At 35.3% G+C, this 17,789-nt stretch overlaps 1 protein-coding gene across 3 annotated transcripts in view; it reads right to left on the bottom strand.

Annotated features, from left to right (window-relative positions):
• LOC120777510 (supervillin-like) overlaps positions 1 to 17,789 on the bottom strand; it is a 199,147-nt gene that overhangs the window by 7,531 nt on the left and 173,827 nt on the right. Inside the window, exon 1 of one of the 3 annotated variants that reach the window (XM_040108875.1) lies at positions 2,812 to 3,362. The exons of the other annotated variants lie outside the window; for them this stretch is intronic. Within the exon in view, the coding sequence (XP_039964809.1) occupies positions 2,812 to 2,829 (18 nt within the window). The 5' untranslated portion in view covers positions 2,830 to 3,362. Of the gene's footprint in view, positions 1 to 2,811; positions 3,363 to 17,789 lie in introns of those variants that run through there. 3 annotated transcript variants of the gene reach the window in all.

Raw genomic sequence — 17,789 nt, 5'->3', positions numbered from 1 at the left:
ATTTCTATTTTATTTTTCAATATTTTTTATAGGCCCAGTTAGCATCCAGCGGTACATAAATCACTTTGTACTGGTTTTGCATGCGTGCTTAGTCCTTATATGGTCCACTTTGGCGATCGCGTTTGTCAGCACCGTGACAAGCGCAAGCAGCAGGGAGCGCGCGCTCTCCACGGACGAGTTGCGCTCACTGTTAGCGCATGTGGCAATCACAACAAATACGCTAACAAATCGTATTTGCGACATCGGCTTTATTGCAATAATTTCGCAGACATTTACATAACAAATTGCAGTTGGCAGCACGCATTATATGCAAATACACTTGAAGCGAGCGTTTTCGGAAAATTTTTCAATATTTGCTGCGCTTAACTGCGCTTAATTGCTTGCGGCAATAGAGCGTTTATGGAAATGTAGTAACCTTGAAAAATTTTATTTTTTTTTTTGTGAAAAGCTATTATTTTTAGTATTGGCTATATAATCACTTTGAATCTATATTTATATGACGAATGCATGACCAAAGTGTTTTCTTCTTCAAAGTGTTTTACTCAAAAATAAATAAGTGGTATAAAACAGTTAAAAATAATACTACATATGTACAAATAGTCATATGATTTCTGCAGAGTATTTTAAGTTTACAAAGAAGTTTGTAACGCCCAGAACGGTGACCCTATAAAGTATATATATAAATGATCTATGTGACGTGCTGAACCGATTTGAACATGTCCAACTGTATATACACGAACCGGTCCTCGAATTTTTGAGTTATGGATCCGAAGTTTTACATACATTATTTTCTTCCCAAGAAGCTGCTCTTTTGTCATAACCACCGATATCGTACCACTATAGATAAATCAAATGCCTTGCTTAGAATTCTCTCGGTCTTAGAACTGACATATTTAGAAAATATATGAAACTTATATTTGAACTAAATCAAAAATTCATCTGAATTACAATTTATCAAATTTGACCCGGATTAGTCTATTTGATTTGGAGGATGAAGTCATGTGTAGAAGTTTAAGCAAGTGAGAAAAGTTCTCTGAGCGCCATTCACTTGGAAGGGGCCAGAAACGATTATTTTACATATGTCTCAAGCAGCTCACGACTTCCGATCTAAGACTTAGTATCCTCTGGATAGCCAAAAAGCATCCGTTTGAAAGCGAGCTAAAGCGAGAATGCGAATCAACCCTCCCCATGTTTGTACTGGGATTGGGATCGGCCACATAAAAACATCTCCAATGAAAAGGAAACAACAGCCTTGCAAAAAGGAAGAACGTTTGCCGCGCTGTTGTAAACTCGACTATAACCACGTAAGCGGTGTCTACGCCAATAAAGAAGATGAAGTCTATTCAAACTGACGCATACTTGTAAATCGAATCGATAAAAGTATTTGTTTCTTGTTGTAGCAATCTAAGGTTCGAAAGTGAAGAGAAACAAGAATTTAAGGTATAACTAAAGTTATAGGTAAGTCCTTTAATATTTCTTATCTCAAAAAGACCGCTTTAAGGAGATGAGAGAAATCGGATTACATATTTCAGGACTGCTTTCAAAACTCAACCATTTTATTCGCACTAGATGAGATCCTGTTAGGCTTTTTGAGACAATACATTTTAGAACATTAAAATCAAAGTTGTGATTGATCTAACCTACAAACTAAAGACAGAATTTCACAGCTGTTGGATAATGTGTTTTTAGATATAGAATATTCAGTGACATATGTTTTAGTATTATGAGAAAAATGTATGAAAAAAATTAAGTTTTGTGTACAGAATATTATTTTTTATGTTGCTGGTCTTCTTCTTCGTTCTTTGGACTCTGTGCCAAGCGGCCAGACTGTGTGAGGACCGTTCCCACGACAGTCGGGTCTAAGTAACCGAATCCGACCTGGATTTTTATCCAGCCATGGACTGTCAACTCGACATAAATTCTAGAAATTATTTCAAGAATGTTTTCTGGCCACACAACAACAACAACAGAACCGATTTGGAGCAGTGGAAGCCAAAAAGAGGCCTTTACAGTCTTAGCTATACAAAAATATTTACAGGTGCTATTGGACGATCTTAATATGAAGTCGATTGAGCTATAGAAAACACTCAAAATATGCCAATAGAACTCACTATAACAGTCGTTTATAAACATTTTTGTATGTCAAACCACTAAACTGTTTTGTATGTCAAACCACTGTAACTAAATACAGTCTGTTTTCAGTCGCTTAACCGCAAAAAATGTTCGCTGGACAGAAACAGAAATTTAGCGACAATGAAGAGTTCCCTTGAGAGTCGGGTCTAGGACTGGCAACTCGACAGAATTCTGCCTTTTACAACAACAAGACTGAAGCCTATTTTGAAGCAAATATGTCAGACTCCAGGTTAGAGCCTAAGGTAGACATTACTTATTGAAATTGGGTACTTCTCTGGCAAAGTTAGAAAATTAAACCAGTTTCGCTTGAAAAAAAATCTATAAACTCAAAAACTGAAACTATAAAATTGTTTAGCAATTCGATTTTGAAAAAAAAAAAAATAACAGAAAATTTATTTTCAACAATTTCAAAATACAGTTGTACTTTCATAACTCGAATTTCTATAACTCAAATCCTTCTCCATAACTCGAACTCTTGAATGGACCATAGAAGTCAATTTTCATACAAATTTCTTTTCATAACTCTAGGTGCCTCTAACTCGAATTGATTTTCTGGATTATGGTGATTCGGGTTAAAGAGGTTCAACTGTATATATATATCTCCAAAAATTAATTGAGTTATGCACTTTAAGCTTTATCAAAAATTAAAAAAAAGCTTTATTAAACAATAATAATTACCAATTTAACCTTCTCCATATTACTTTCAATTGTTGGCAAACAGGAAAACAGGAAATGGAAGTGGACTTATTTTCCTAAAATATTTAATTAAAAAGCTTGCCGATCGCTAAGATAAATAAACTTTATTCTGAATCAAAAACAACTGTTTCATTTCCTTAAGAACGTTCGAATACTAAAGGCGCGTTGACGCAAATTTCCAGAAAACAAGGCGCCACACCTGTGAACGCCGCCGCCGATCGTTCGTTGCCGAGAAACACTTGTGGTGCTGCTGCATTAAATGCAATGGGTCTTGTCTGTTTTTCTGCACTTTTTAAAAAATTAAATATTACTTTTATTGCCGGTAAACAGAAGGGGGAAACCAGCACTTATCCGAAATCGAATTCGAAACGAATTACAAAGGCGACAAAATAAAAACCAGCAACGATGGGAAAACAAATGTTTGAACGGTAAAGTCACGGTTTTTTTTTGCTGCGTTCAGCCGAGTCCAGTTTGTTAACGGTTTGTCAGCACTTTACGGCACGCGACACATTTTAGAAGCGTTTGTATGGAGCAGAGCTGCGAAACTGCCGGAGCGCCGCATTTTTCGCAACTTTCCAGCCATTTATTTGGTATGCTTTTGGACAAGTACTTCAAAAGCAGCAAGTACCTATAACTGTTTGAGCGCATAACTGTTAGATAAACGGCAAAAGTTCTCTCTGTTTGCTTACGAAATTATTGCCGAAGTGATAAAAATAAAAACATTTTCCACAATCTTGGCATCAGTCGTTCCAGTGAAACTTAAACGAGGGGTGTTTGCCACAAAACGACCAAAAATTAAGCCCAGCAAATGCCTGATAAGATAGGCAAAAAGCTCCGACTGCAGCTGCTATCATGAATGTAAGGTCGTTGTGGTGCGATAACGGCGAAACAGAATTAATATGAATACTTTCGCACTTGAAGAGTGCAAAAAGCTTCGATTCCGCTCGGCGACTTTATGATTAAAGTGTTGATTAAAGTGTCGGCAGCAAAATTTCAAAATAAAAACAGAAATTAGTTAATTGCGTTCATATTAGCGCCGAACAGTTGTGAATTGGATTAGTCATGCGGATATACCACAGCGCTAACTTTATTATTGTTTATGAGTGTAGTATGTACATATGTATGTACATATGTATTATGATATGGCGAAGTTATTTAAGCACACAAAGATGCATAGCTTAGTGGTTACACATAAGGCTGAGAGCAAAGTGAGGCGTTAAGTAGTTCAGTAGCGGAAGGCGATCACGAAGGAAACTGCAGACATAATAACATAGTATGTATAAAAAGACGAATTTTAATATTTTAAGAACTTATTAATAGACTGTTATGACAAGGAAGAATTAGAGGATATTCTATCTTAGAATCATAGGAGAAGCTTTGGTACCAAATTCTCCTCATGATACATTAATTTTTTTACTTAAATGCCGATTGGATGTCATAACCATAAAAACGTTTACTTTGGCTGCACGAAGCTACAACACCCTTCAAAGGAGCATTTATTATGGCATTAAAGGGTATAAAAAACTCTTAACGCTGATATCAAACAGTTTGTTTGTATGGCAGCTATATTTTATAGCAGTCGGATAGCAGCGGTTCTAACAAATGTGTAGCTTCTTATGAAGAAAAGACCGTATACAAATTTTCAGATCAATATCTCAAAAACTGTGAATATAACCTTGAGTTGAACCTGCCTTGACGTGGTTTTTTCGGCTTCGGCTCACCTTTGCCACAATATTTGACCGATTGATCGTTTGTTCCTAGTCGTGAGCATAGACCCAATATTCATCGCCAATAATAATACATTTCATGACATCCTGGTAGTCGGAAGGCATTGTTTCACAGACATTAACGTGACGCTGTTTTTTGAAAAGATTAGTTATTTTGGAACCGATCGTGCTTTCACTTTTCTTAGGCCCGAATGATCTTTCAAAATAGTTTTCGCAGATCCCTCCGAAATTCTATCGGTTAATAGATGGCAGTAAGATCTCTGATTGTTAATCGTCGATTCTCAAGCATAAATTCCTTTGTTTTATTGATGTGTTGATCTTCAGTTGAGGTTGATGGCCGTCCTCGACGTTCGTCGTCAACACGTTCCCGAACCTCTTTGAATAATTTTTACCAATCAAAAGCACTTGCTCGCAACAAACAATTATCACCGAAGACCTTTTCCAACATTCTGAATATTTCAGCGCCAGAGATTTAATGCCGAACACAAAACTTAATGGAACTCTCTTGTTGAATAATTTCACTCATCGTAAAAATCGCCGAATGAAATTCATGTATTTCAGAAAGACAAGCGTATACTAAGCACTAGTGATAATTTTGATGTAACATTTGGCACTGATATCAGTGGCAGTCATACCAACCTGGAAAATAAATATTTCCGCGATTAGGTTTTCTGGTGAAATTGAAATTAAAAAGTCTTACTATTTTTTGCCGCAGTATACTTTATAGGATTTCCGACGTTTCCTTTTGGGTTTTGCAAACTTCTTAGAAGACTTGATATACCGTGTTCAGACCATGTTTGTTAAGAAACACGCTTGGAGAAACTCTGCTCAGCTAAAGTATTCGAGAGATTTAGATTCCTCTAGTTTTTTCCTGTTTTGGAAACTGATATAATCCACCGAGAAGGGTGCTATAACACAATTGAGGTTATAAAACAAGGATCGCGGAAGGAACTTAATCCAAAATCTTTCTCTATTCCACTTGAAGTATTTTCAGAGAAAATTTGATGAGGTGGTACGTGATAGTAAACAAAAACAAATGGTGATGTTTAAGATCTAAGATGACTTATTTTTTAAGAGTTTTCCCCTAATTAATAAAGATATATTTCTTATTTAACATAAATTATCATAAATCCAAAAATATAATTATGAAGCAAGATATATTTTATATAGCGTATCTTTTTTAATAAGCATCTATTATTTACTTTTATATCAATTTTACTAGACTAAACAAGCATTGAGAAGATATGAAAAGAAATAATGTCTTCTATATAAAAATAGGCAGTGTTCAATTACATCACCAATCACCAATCAGCAAATATTCAAATCATCTTCGTTTCGCACAACCTTCCTTATAAGGCAGAATAGTACTTGAGCAGACAAATCCGCATCATTATTGTTTAGTCGGGTTATTCGAAACAGGTTAATCATAAAATTAAAACATTTTACTTTTATGGCAAGAATGAAATGTTTTCAAAGAAATTTTCGATTACGGACGCGGTACCATTAGCAGTGAACTGTTAATAAAAATAATGGAGAATAGTCAACCAAACCAAACAAAACCGAAATTTTCAATGCAAAATAGGCATGAGCACCATAGCAGCTTTTTACATGAGTATGTAGATATGGTAGTTATATAAATCTTGGCAGTGATGATTCATCGCTTTAAAAATTATTCATTTGCTCTACTACTAGACGTTATTGGCGTCAGTAATATGTGTACAAGGTGTGTTCCAAAGTAAACAGGACTTAAAAAAAAACAGAACAAATGATTTTTTCGACAAAATCAATTTATTTTATTCAAAATAGTCTTCTTCTGCTTCAATACAGCTTTTTGCACGGACCAAAAGCATGTCGAACGATTTAGCTCGTTGGCCGGTATGGCCGCCAGTATGTCGGTGCAAGCCTTTTGAATGGCCTCTACGTCTGCGTAACGCTTTCCTTTCATGAGCAAATGCATTTTTCCGAAAAGGAGGAAGCCACACGGTGCCATATCAGGTAAATACGGGGAGTGGTTAATGGTTAAAATGTGATTTATGGTCAAATAATTGTCCTTCGAATGTTGGATTCTGAGAAATTTTTGGTTGTCAGTCCATTTGTGCGGAACAAATCGTGCACACACCTTCCGTAAGCCCAAATGTTCGGTCAAAATGCGATAAATCGATGTTCAATTCCATTTCCATTTTAACTGGCACACGTGTTGATCGTCATTTATGTCCTCACGACCACTATGAAAACGTTGAAATCACTCGTGCGCTTTGCTACGGGATAGGCAATCATCGCCATAAACTTGTTTCAACAATTGAAACGTTTCAGCAAAAGTTCTAGCAATTATAAAACAAAATTTAATGTGGGCTCTTTGTTCGAAGCTCATTTTCGCACCGATAACACAAACATACTAACACTTAAAAGGCAATAACTTTACTTCCAATCGAGTAAATGTCAAGAAAATCTCACTTGGCAATCGATAAAGAAAGCAGATTCTAACGCACCAGTCGACACATAGATGGCGCTGCTAGGGGCGTTAGATTCAAAAAGTCCTGTTTACTTTGGAACGTACCTTGTATGCATGTAGACTTTGTAGATTACAAGGTGGTTTGAAAACGGTGTTGTTTGAAAACTTTAATCTGTCAGTTGTGAACAATATATTCGGAGATTGTATGCGTGGCTTTGGTTTGAACAATAGTCCAACCACATTTCGTGAAGATGTCTTGTCAAATAAAAAAGTTGTCCATAAACTTAATTTTGATTGTTCAGTTTGTATGGCAGCTTGGGATTACCTTGATGGCAGTTCGACTCTGCGGAAATTTACTATTTTAAAAATGTTTAAATACAAGATATATTAATTTTTTACTTCTTGTTCATATTTAATTTTTTATTTTAATATCTTGTAGAAAATTAAATGACTTTTTGAAACCTTTAATATTTTTTTTGGAAAAAGTTCCTTCACAATGTTGTCGGACGCCAGCTGTTAAAGTTGTGTAGAAGTAAAAATCAAGGCACTTTCTCCTCCATTGTCCAACCTTTACAAGGCAAATATTGAAGTCATACTGGCATTAATACTTTCGGCGAACCAAAAGACATAGCCGCAACTGATGAAGCGCTTTGTCGATTTATGAGCATCTTATGATCAATTACATTAGGATCCAACTCTTAATCTAAACTAACCCAACGTTCCGCAAAATCAACGATGTTTAAATTTGACATTTATATTAAATATAAATGAAAAAAAAAAATACTGACAAAATCGCTTGGAGAAAAATTAAAAATATTACTTAAAATACTAATTCTAAGCTTTTCAGGGAAAAAAAGCTCAAAAGCACACTATAACGCTGCATTTTAACCACCCTGTATTGCATGCGATAATAAAAATCTTCCCAAATTCCAAATTTTGCTTAACATCTTCGAAAAGGCATCAGCTTAAATCAAGCCGGCCAATCTCTCATTTGTTTATAGACCCGGCAGTGTTTCACACCTTTCTACCAAAGAAATACTATATGTATACTATACTGTTATGCATAACCGTTTACTCGCAAAGCTGCCTCGAAAATGCAAATTTAACATTGTAGCTTTTGCAGTGTTTATACTTGTCAATACTGTGTGTATATTTGTTATTTTTACTCTCTCGTTCACACTATAAAATCGCCATGAAGGGAATGTGTTGAAGAGTATGAATTTCAATTCATTAGCCACTTCGCCGCAGCGGAGTGACGATGATTCATAAAAGTTTACTGATAAAAACACGAAATTGATTGCGAATGTCCAGTTTCTATTTGGACAGCGCATAAGCATTTGTTGTAGTGACAAATAAACAAAAGTCTCAAGTCATATATACCATACATATTTACATATATGGGTCCATATAAAAATAGTTAAATTTGGTTTAAAAAATGGCGTTTGACTTTGATTGTCAGTAGCGCGTTTTTTGTTTGCTTAAAGCTAGATTTAATCGCAGACAATTTTTGATTTTTGCTTTTTTTCTGTTTATAAAGCTTTGTATGTGAAATATTGACAACTGCGAAATCGCATGACACATTTTATTTGCTGACATATTGTTACTTTTGCTTGCCCTATAATGTTTGCACAGTTGTTGTATGTTTAGTGGATAGTTATATCGATATATGTATATACATATGTATATGAAAATATGTATATACATACATATGTATGTCCAGTAAGTTTAGATAATATTTAGTATAATATATGAACGTATGCTCATATGTATGTACAAATGTCCATATATACAATATTTATTGACTTAATAACACTGATATGTGTTTTTCTACAATAATTTTATCTTTGCGAACGCTCAACAATGTTTATTGTTTTGTAATGTGATCGACATGGGAAGAGTTCGACAAATATTTCTCAAGAAAACGTAATCAATTTATGGGATAATATTTTTTCTGCGAAAATATACTACTGCAACATCGGCTCTTAAACACAAAAGATTGATAGCAGAGATAAACTAACGGGTTTTTCAATAAGAGCGCAAACAACGGTTTGAGATATCAGTGCAATTCTTTATGTACACTGTGAAAGTACATTTGGAGCCATTATGTATGCTTGCAAAAGTCCATTTTCAAGTTTTTGCTCAGCCCAATTCACGAATATACCACGATTCTGGTGCTCAGTCGGCTTCAGTTCTTGCGTCAATTTGATCTTGAACGGATGTAGGCCAAAATCCACAACAACGTCACAGAGATGCCCAACGCTTGAGAATGTTGTGTGTGAGACTGATTTGGGTTTTCCTAAATTGATGAGCAAGAGGCAGCGAGGCAGCAATATTCTCGAACTAAGGGCACTTCTTTGTCTCACTGGTACGGGAACATTTTGTACTGTGCCGGTGGATACAAATTTTTCCACTAGACGATCAATTGTTGATCTGGCAGGACGATTATGACGACCATAACTTGGACGTAGCGCTCTTAAAGTTGAGGCCACTAATTTCGGTAGAAAGTTTCAATAATTTCGACACGTCGTTGGATCGTATACCTTTCCATGATTAAATGGCAAAACTTACTGAAAAGAAATGTCAGTAAGCGGGAAGAATATGGTGTCGTTTCCAGTCCCCATTGGTATAGCGTCCCTATTGAAAAACCCGTTATTATTCAACTCTTAAGTTTATAAAATTAGAAAGCGTCAACTTGAACGCGAGTTTAACAGCTGACAATTGACAATTGCGCATGTACTTTAGAACTTTTATAGGTATGTATATCAATAACTTTAATAAATTCGACCCACTATTTCGTACAGGCAATGTGAACTACCAAGCTAATTATTCATATTTATTGGATGTGGTCTTAAGAATATGGAATTCAAAATTGATAAAATTTTGTGTTATTATTGCAGCTTTTTTCGTCATAACTTTTTTCGTTTCTAACAGCTCTTATGAAACTTGAAATTCTGTTTTTTATTTGGTTAGTGGACCTGGAGTCACCGTGGTTCGTTGAGGCCTTCTTGAATAACATGATTTCGAAGACTTTCCTATTAGCCGCCATTTTATAAATGTCAATATAATTTTTTTGTATACTTTCAATTACATTTCCAACAAAGCTTAAAGGAGAGAAATCTTATTCCATTTTTGGCAGCTGTTTGCTTAGGACGCGAAAAAATTTTCTGGCGTTTTTATCATGGAAACCAAAATATAACAATGATTTCGTTTGAAAATTTGTATTTCTAATAGAGTCATGGCCACGGAATCGCTGGACATTTTGCAAAAGTATTTTGGGTAGCCCACTTTATCACGAACAAAAGTATTTGAGGGACACAAATTATTCAGTAAAGGTTGAGAAGTCATCGAGAACTTGTCTCAGCGAGTCGTCCATTCACCTTTGTTGATGACAATAACATTGAAAGAGTTAAAGAAGCAGTGCTTGGGAGTTTTCGTATTGATATCAGAGAGATAACAGAGGATCTTAACATCTCTTCAGCATGTACTCAACATATTTTAGTTAATGTTTCGGTTTTGAAGCATGCCAATGCTAGACTCGTGCGAAAATTCTTGAATCTTTTACAAAAACGACGTCGAGTAGAGGACTCAAAAGTGATATTTGACAACATAACTTGCCCTATATTTAGCAAGCGCATCATTAGTGCTGACGAGACGTGGGTTTATGAATATGACAACGAAACTGTTCAACAGTCTAGCGAATGGTGCGCCAAAACTGAGTTGAAAACGAAAAAGCATATATTACGAAGCTATTTGTTGTAAACAACCCGATTTCTAGGCAGAAAATTCATGGATTTTTCATCACGATAATACACTGTCTTTTAGCATTATTGAGACTAACTTTATGGGCAAACACGAAATCTCAGTCAACGTTCAGCCAGATTTGGCTCCCTCTGATTGTTTTCTGTTTTTAGTATGAAAAATCTGTTTGGGATTGGACTGAATTAATATTATATACAAGCTGTATATAAAAATAGCGCTAAAATGATGTTTTTGATAATTTGAAAAAGGATTTAATTTAACTTTTAAAATTATAAATCATTTTTTTTTCTATTATCAAAAATAAAAGACTTATGTAAGTGCCGATAGTACAAAAAAATTAAAAAACTTCCTCAGCTAATTTCTTATTGAAATAGAAAAATCGATATTTAAATTTTGGTTAGAAAGTGGTTATATTGGGTAGTCGAAAAAGTCTTTTCGTATTTTGTCAATAGATGTCATTGTAGTCGTATATCTCCAGTGCTACTAATCACATTGTGTCATACTATTATAATAGGTTGCCAAAAAAGTCTTGCGGTATTTTCGCAAGTTGGCGCTGAAAGCGCGTACTTAGTTCTAGTTTTATTCGTCGCATCGGGTCATGCTCCTTTATCGTAGTAGTACTGTAAAAGATGAGGTATTTTCTTTTTATTTTGCTCCATGTTTGCGACGCTATAACTCACGAACGACTTAAAAAAAACGACAATCAAACACGTGTTAGCGCGTGAAATAAGCTTTCCAAAAAGTTATAGCATGAGCCGATACGACGAATAAAACTAGAACTACGCGCTTTCAGCGACAACTAGCGAAAATACCGCAAGACTTTTTTGACAACCTAATATATGTAAGTTATATCTGAAATCGGAAGCTGACAATTTTAAGCTACATATTTATATGTACATCTGTAATATCATGCAGTAAATCGTAAGCAATAAAAAAATTTAGATTTTTATGATGAAACATTTATAATATTGGATAGTCGAAAAAGTATTTTCGTAGTTTGTCAGTCGTATATCTCCATGCTACCAATCACATTGTGTCATACTATATAATGTTGGAAAGGTGAGATTTCGAGCTTCATTTAACAAAAAAAAAAAATTAAATTTGGGGAAGTTGAAGAAAAGTTACAGCTGTTCAAAAATGAGTGAAAATAATGAAGAAATCGCAATATTTTGAAATTTTTGTATAGAAAAGGGAAGAATGCCACGCAAGCCATCAATGAAATTTGTGAAGTTTAATTTTTTTTAACTGATGGAAAAATGTCTATGGCAAAAAGTGGCTGACCAAAATGGTACATACATTCATATTTGTTTATTTATTTATTATTATAAATATAAAAAATAAGTAAAAATTTTATTAGCTATACGAAAAGACTTTTTCGACTAACCAATATATACGCATCGCCTAATTAAGTATAATTACAAAGGCATCTAAGCAACTCTAAAAGTCATTTTGCATGACTAATTTGTCAAGAGGAAAGTTCAAAGTTTTATTTCGCATATTTATGTACATAAGTATATGAAGCTGTGTGTATATTTGTGAGTACTTTGTAAGTATGGTGCTCCAAGAATTTTAAATGCAGATAAAAGGGAAGTAACCAGCTCGCACTCAATCGCAACGTAAAAAATAACTGCACACATCAGTAACTATGTATGCATGTACATATGTACATAAGTAGGAGTATGTATGCGCACAACAAGCCCTTTTTATCACTGCTGCCGCACTCGACTCGACAGTGAAGTGAAGTTGACGGTGGAGTACGTAAATTGGGTTGAATTAATTGACAACATGGCACAACCGCAGCCAATGTGGACCCGCTGTCAGTGGCGACCCAAAAGCCTCAGCGCGAGTTATTTATGCGCGCATGTGTGTGTGTGAAGTAGACACACACCACACACATTCATGCCCACACATGATTGGACGTTTAGTTGGCAAGCAAAGTAACTGCCTAGTTGGCTGGCCTGGCTGATTGACGCTTTGACTGCTTGATTACTCGCTGCATTGCATTTCATATAATTTAACATTTTTTTTCGTTTTCGTTTTTATTATCTGTTCTATAACTTCAATTCATTTTGCCTGCTTGTTTATGAATTGCTTGCAATTGCTGTGTGTCGCTTTGTTGGTTTTGTTGCTGCGTCGAATGCGCGCGCTTTATTTGCTTATGATTATTTGCTCAATGATATGTGAATATGCACAAACATATCTGTTTGTATGTATGTATGTATGTATGTATGCATGCTAAGTACGGAACATAAATAAATGTATATATGTATAAATGTGTGTTTGTGTATGTGTGCGTTTCGCCTACGAGCTGGCGGCATGCAACAAGTTGAAGTTAAAGTTCATTGGCTTTTGCACTGACAGCCTACAACAACAAAAACAGACAGACAGACAAGCAAGATATATCTCTTTATGAATTTGTTTATGGAACTTATCGTGCATTTATACACACACACACACATACATATGCCTGTGGTTCTGTGCATTTTTGTCGATATTTGCATTTTGCAATATCCGCGCGTTCAAAGTGCTAAGCCGCGATTTGCTGGCGTGGCTTAACCGTCAGAATAACAAAATAAAAGTCAAAGAGGGGAAAGCGCACAAATGCAAACAACGACTCATACATATTTACATAAATATTTGCAAATCATGCGGCAACGCACATCGAAAATGCAAAGTGGAAAATTAATTGCACAAAGGCGCCAGCCAACTTTATCTGTATATGGGCGTATATGGAGAGCGCTAAATGACTTGCTAAAAATTATAAACTCGCAGGAATAAAATTGGATTGCGCCATTGACGTCTAAATTGGACAATAGAGTCGTTCACACCTCCGATTGATGCTAAATTTTATTGGCGGGTGTCTTGATTTTATTCTTTAGGCTACTCGCTGGCACTTCGAAAATATCCTTCAGGTTTGAAGCTCGTTCTGAATACTCTTTGTTTTTTTTATAGTGTACTATTTATTAAACAAGTAGGTTAGGTTATGTTAAAAAGCCGATTCGGTGACCAAAGCCAAAAAGCATCGATAGCTCTTAGACATTTTAGTTAGGCAACCAATGGCTCAATCGCAATTATCCGTGGTATTGTGGATGCGCTCGTTGAGTTATAGTCTCACATTCAATTCAAATATCTGTGGTATGGACAACTGCGTCGCAGTGACTACTCGTGATGACTTTCTCTTTGCTCATGTACCGACGAGGGATATGTAGACCGGGATAAGTCGCTGGAAAAGAGGCACAGTGAGCTTTTCCAAAGACGGCTCGGAGTTAGGTGGGAAGATTGAAGGTTGAGTTTTCTGTAAGGAGCTTATCGTCAAGCTTGCATCGCTTTAGTGTTTTCAGGCAAAAGTGGTTGCTATAAAGGTGGCAGTAGACGTAGTGCTTCGGAGTGTAGCCGATTTCAGGCAGGTAAGTATTCACTACGACAGCAGAGCGGCAATACCAGCGATCAAGATGCAAGTTGTTAAATACATATGTATTGATGAAAGTGAAGCGGAGACATTCAAGCACTTTCTCCTTCACTGTGCCGCCTTTGCAAGTTTGAGGTGGAGACATCTCGAAAAGCTGACCTTCGACGAACCATAAAACAAAGCTTAAACAAGACTTAAAGCGCTATGTCGATTTATAAGGGTCTTATGATATATATTATAGGAGTGTTAGGTACCATAAAGGACCGCAGCATTAGCTGTTCAAGTAAGATTTCTGTTACCTCGACCTCTTAACCTAAACTAAATTAACTTAACCTGACTAGCTAACCAACTTAGTGAAAATCTGCCTAAGAGATGACAGTACGCGCATATTCTTATATTTTATTGAAAATAAGTTTTATGAATGGTGCCGAGAGTAAATTTTTTCAAAAACAATTGAGAATTGCATATCATCGGCGGATTTGAACTTTGAAAGAAATTAAATTCTAACAAAAACTGGATATTAATTAATTTTTTTTTTCATCAAAATTTCAATAACTTTTTAAAGCCAGTTTCCAGTTTTTCTCAAATGAGAAGAGATAACAAGTATTCTATATGCCGCTGCTATTAATAAAAAAAAAATATATTTGGCAACCACGCACATTTAAATGCAAGCGTCTTCCTAAATTTAGGTCAGCACTTTAATTGGCATATTTGTATATTTAGTACATACATAGCGATATATGCCACGACTGTATTGATAATATGTACAATGCAATGCATTACTTACAAATTCAGCTATAACTCGAGCAAAATATCAAACCACCCTAATGCAAGTATATGTTTTTATAGCGGTACATAGGAGTGCCTTCAATTAAGAATATTTTCTTCAAAATTCGCTTTTCTTGCACTAAATATATATGTACATACACATATGTATACCTATGTACATGTTATTTATATAAAAATGTTTTCCGCTCAATTTGTTATTATTTATGATGCTATTAGCTCATAGCGTACACACTTTAAATAAATTAATTTGCGTCAATTGAAGAAATATGAAAGATAATTTTGAATTGAGTGCACTCAAACACAAGCCAACACTCAGAGACAAACTATACATACATATGTACTTATATAGAAGTGGGAAAGTGTGCGTGACTATCTAGAAGAGTGATTTCTTAGAATGTGTAGTAAAAATAGAGAACAGTTAAAATCTATCAAAGCACTGCAATCTATTTAATGAGCCTTAAAATTGAGGAAACAGCGTCTTGACGAAAAGTTCAATAGAATAAGAGAGCATGAAAAGGAAAGAACGAGATCGAATTTTGGGTAGTTGAAGGTCCATTTCATATTCACATTAGAAGTAAGATAAGCTGTCAATATACATACATATGTATGTATATATATACAAGTATTCAGGCGATGTTGTTGTCTAAAGTACATAAATCTAGGCACTTTCTCCTTCGTTGTCCAGTTTTCGCCAAACTATAGTTAAAGCACCTGAGTTGCCAAGCCTTTTACGAATCCATCGAATTGCTTGGAATTGATATTAGCCGCCACAATAAATTTGTGACAGGCTCTATGCATTCTTTTCAATATGCGACGGCCTTTTGATCCATACCTAGGAGTTCTGGGCATAACACCCACATTCATGGATAGCAATTCGTTCTATCTGTCCATGTGGAATTTTTCGTGACCTCGCGACTTTACAACAGCTCAATTATATCGCCGTCTCTTAGAGCAATGGACACTGATCATTCGTGATCCCAGAGTAATGGCAACAAAATGGAATGAACTGCTGAACGAGTGCTTAGATTAAAAACTTATTAGGGACTTGCAGAAAGATAAATTATTGCTTTTATCTTGCCAGTAGTCCTTATAACTACAGTTTCGCTGCTGGAATCGCATGACACGTGGTTTTTCTCTGTAATTGTTTCACGAATGCAAAATGCTTATCGATACTGATGACTTAAGAGAACTACTGGCCTGCACTTTGAGGTTAGCTTAGCAACTAAAACTAAGCACACATCATTCCGAAATTGTTTATAGTTTACAGAAAGCCAGTTTTAGTATTGTAACTATTTTATTTTTAAAGATTTATAATTTATTTTTTTTTTTTCAAATTCCTAAAAACCACTTTATTTAGATTGGCGCATTGGGGTGGCCCTTAAAGTAGAAATTTATAAGCTTTCTGATATATTTTAAGATACACCTTCTACCTTACCAATATCAAATACCGGATTAACCCATAGGGATGATATGATTTCTAAGTGTTATTTCGGTTATTTTTAGTATGTCATGATTGCAACCGTATAAAATTGTTCTAACTCAAGAACTGAAGACCTTGGATCACCATAAACGGCATGAATTTGCTGATTAAGCTTTGGAACAAATTGAAAACGATAACGATTTAAAAAAAAAAAAAATTATCTTCTCCGTTGAGGTTCACTTTCATCTGAGTGGTGCGCTAAATAAACAAAACTGTCGATTTTGGTGCGAAGAAAATTCACAAATTATTCAAGACAACCATTACATTCACTTAAATTGACTGTTTGGTGTTGTTTTTGGTCTAGTGGAATCATCGGTCCGTACTTCTTTCGAAATGATGCTTGTGACTACGTTACTGTCAATTGAGAGCGGTATATATCCATGATAACCGACTTTTATGATCGCATTTGAAAGTAGTTTATCTTGACAACATCCGATCCAACAAGACGGGGCTACGTGCCACACAGCACGTACAAGAACCGAATTATTGTGAGGAAGGTTTGGAGATTCGATTATTTCAAGAAATTGTGACATTGAATGGCCACCAAGAAACTGTGATTTGACACCATTAGACTACTTCTTGTGTGGTTATTTGAAATCATTTGTTCTTAGCAATTAACCAGACTCTTTTCAAGCTTTAGAAGTCAATATTGTACATGTTATTTATGACATATGACTTGATTTAGTGGAAAAAATACTCGAAAATTGGGTTCATCGAATTCGTTTCTGTAAAGGAAGTCGTGACATCTATTTTAATGATTATATATTCAGAACATAAAGTATGGATTGTACTTTACATTAAATGAAAAAAATATTTGAATTTTTCTTGATTAAATTGGGGTAATCTGGTAAACTGGAGTTCAGTTCCTAGATCCAAGAGGAGTAGTCATCCTTTAGGATGCCTGCGCTTGATGCGAATTTTAACAGATTCTGGGGCTTCACTATCGGTATTTCCTCCAGTGTATCATACCGTGGGCAACCTAGATGCTTACAACGTAGTCTTGCCAATGCGAAACAAGTGCACAAGAGATGCTCTATTGTTTCCCTGGTGCCTTGCTCTACTTATTTCTTGCAGTCTTTTCGATGTGTCAGCCCCATATACATATGTATACCTCGGGCGTGTGCCGCCACAAGACAGTGACCAGTTAGTAGTATTCCCTAGACTTGAAATTCCTTAACAATTAGTGTTTTTCTTTTTTTGTTTAAAAAGAAATCATATCACTCTTATTGGAAAACCCTGTATTTTTCTCAATCACAACTTCAACTTTCGCCAATAACATTTGCTCTAAAACTAATAATATCATGAGTAAAAGTATGAAATTAAAAATTTTAATATTTTTTTTAA

The sequence above is a fragment of the Bactrocera tryoni genome, chromosome 5 (genome assembly GCF_016617805.1).
Source record: "Bactrocera tryoni isolate S06 chromosome 5, CSIRO_BtryS06_freeze2, whole genome shotgun sequence".
NCBI lineage: Eukaryota > Metazoa > Arthropoda > Insecta > Diptera > Tephritidae > Bactrocera > Bactrocera tryoni.
The sequence above is the reverse complement of the archived record's forward strand: the minus strand, read 5'-3'. Positions and strand labels throughout refer to the sequence as shown.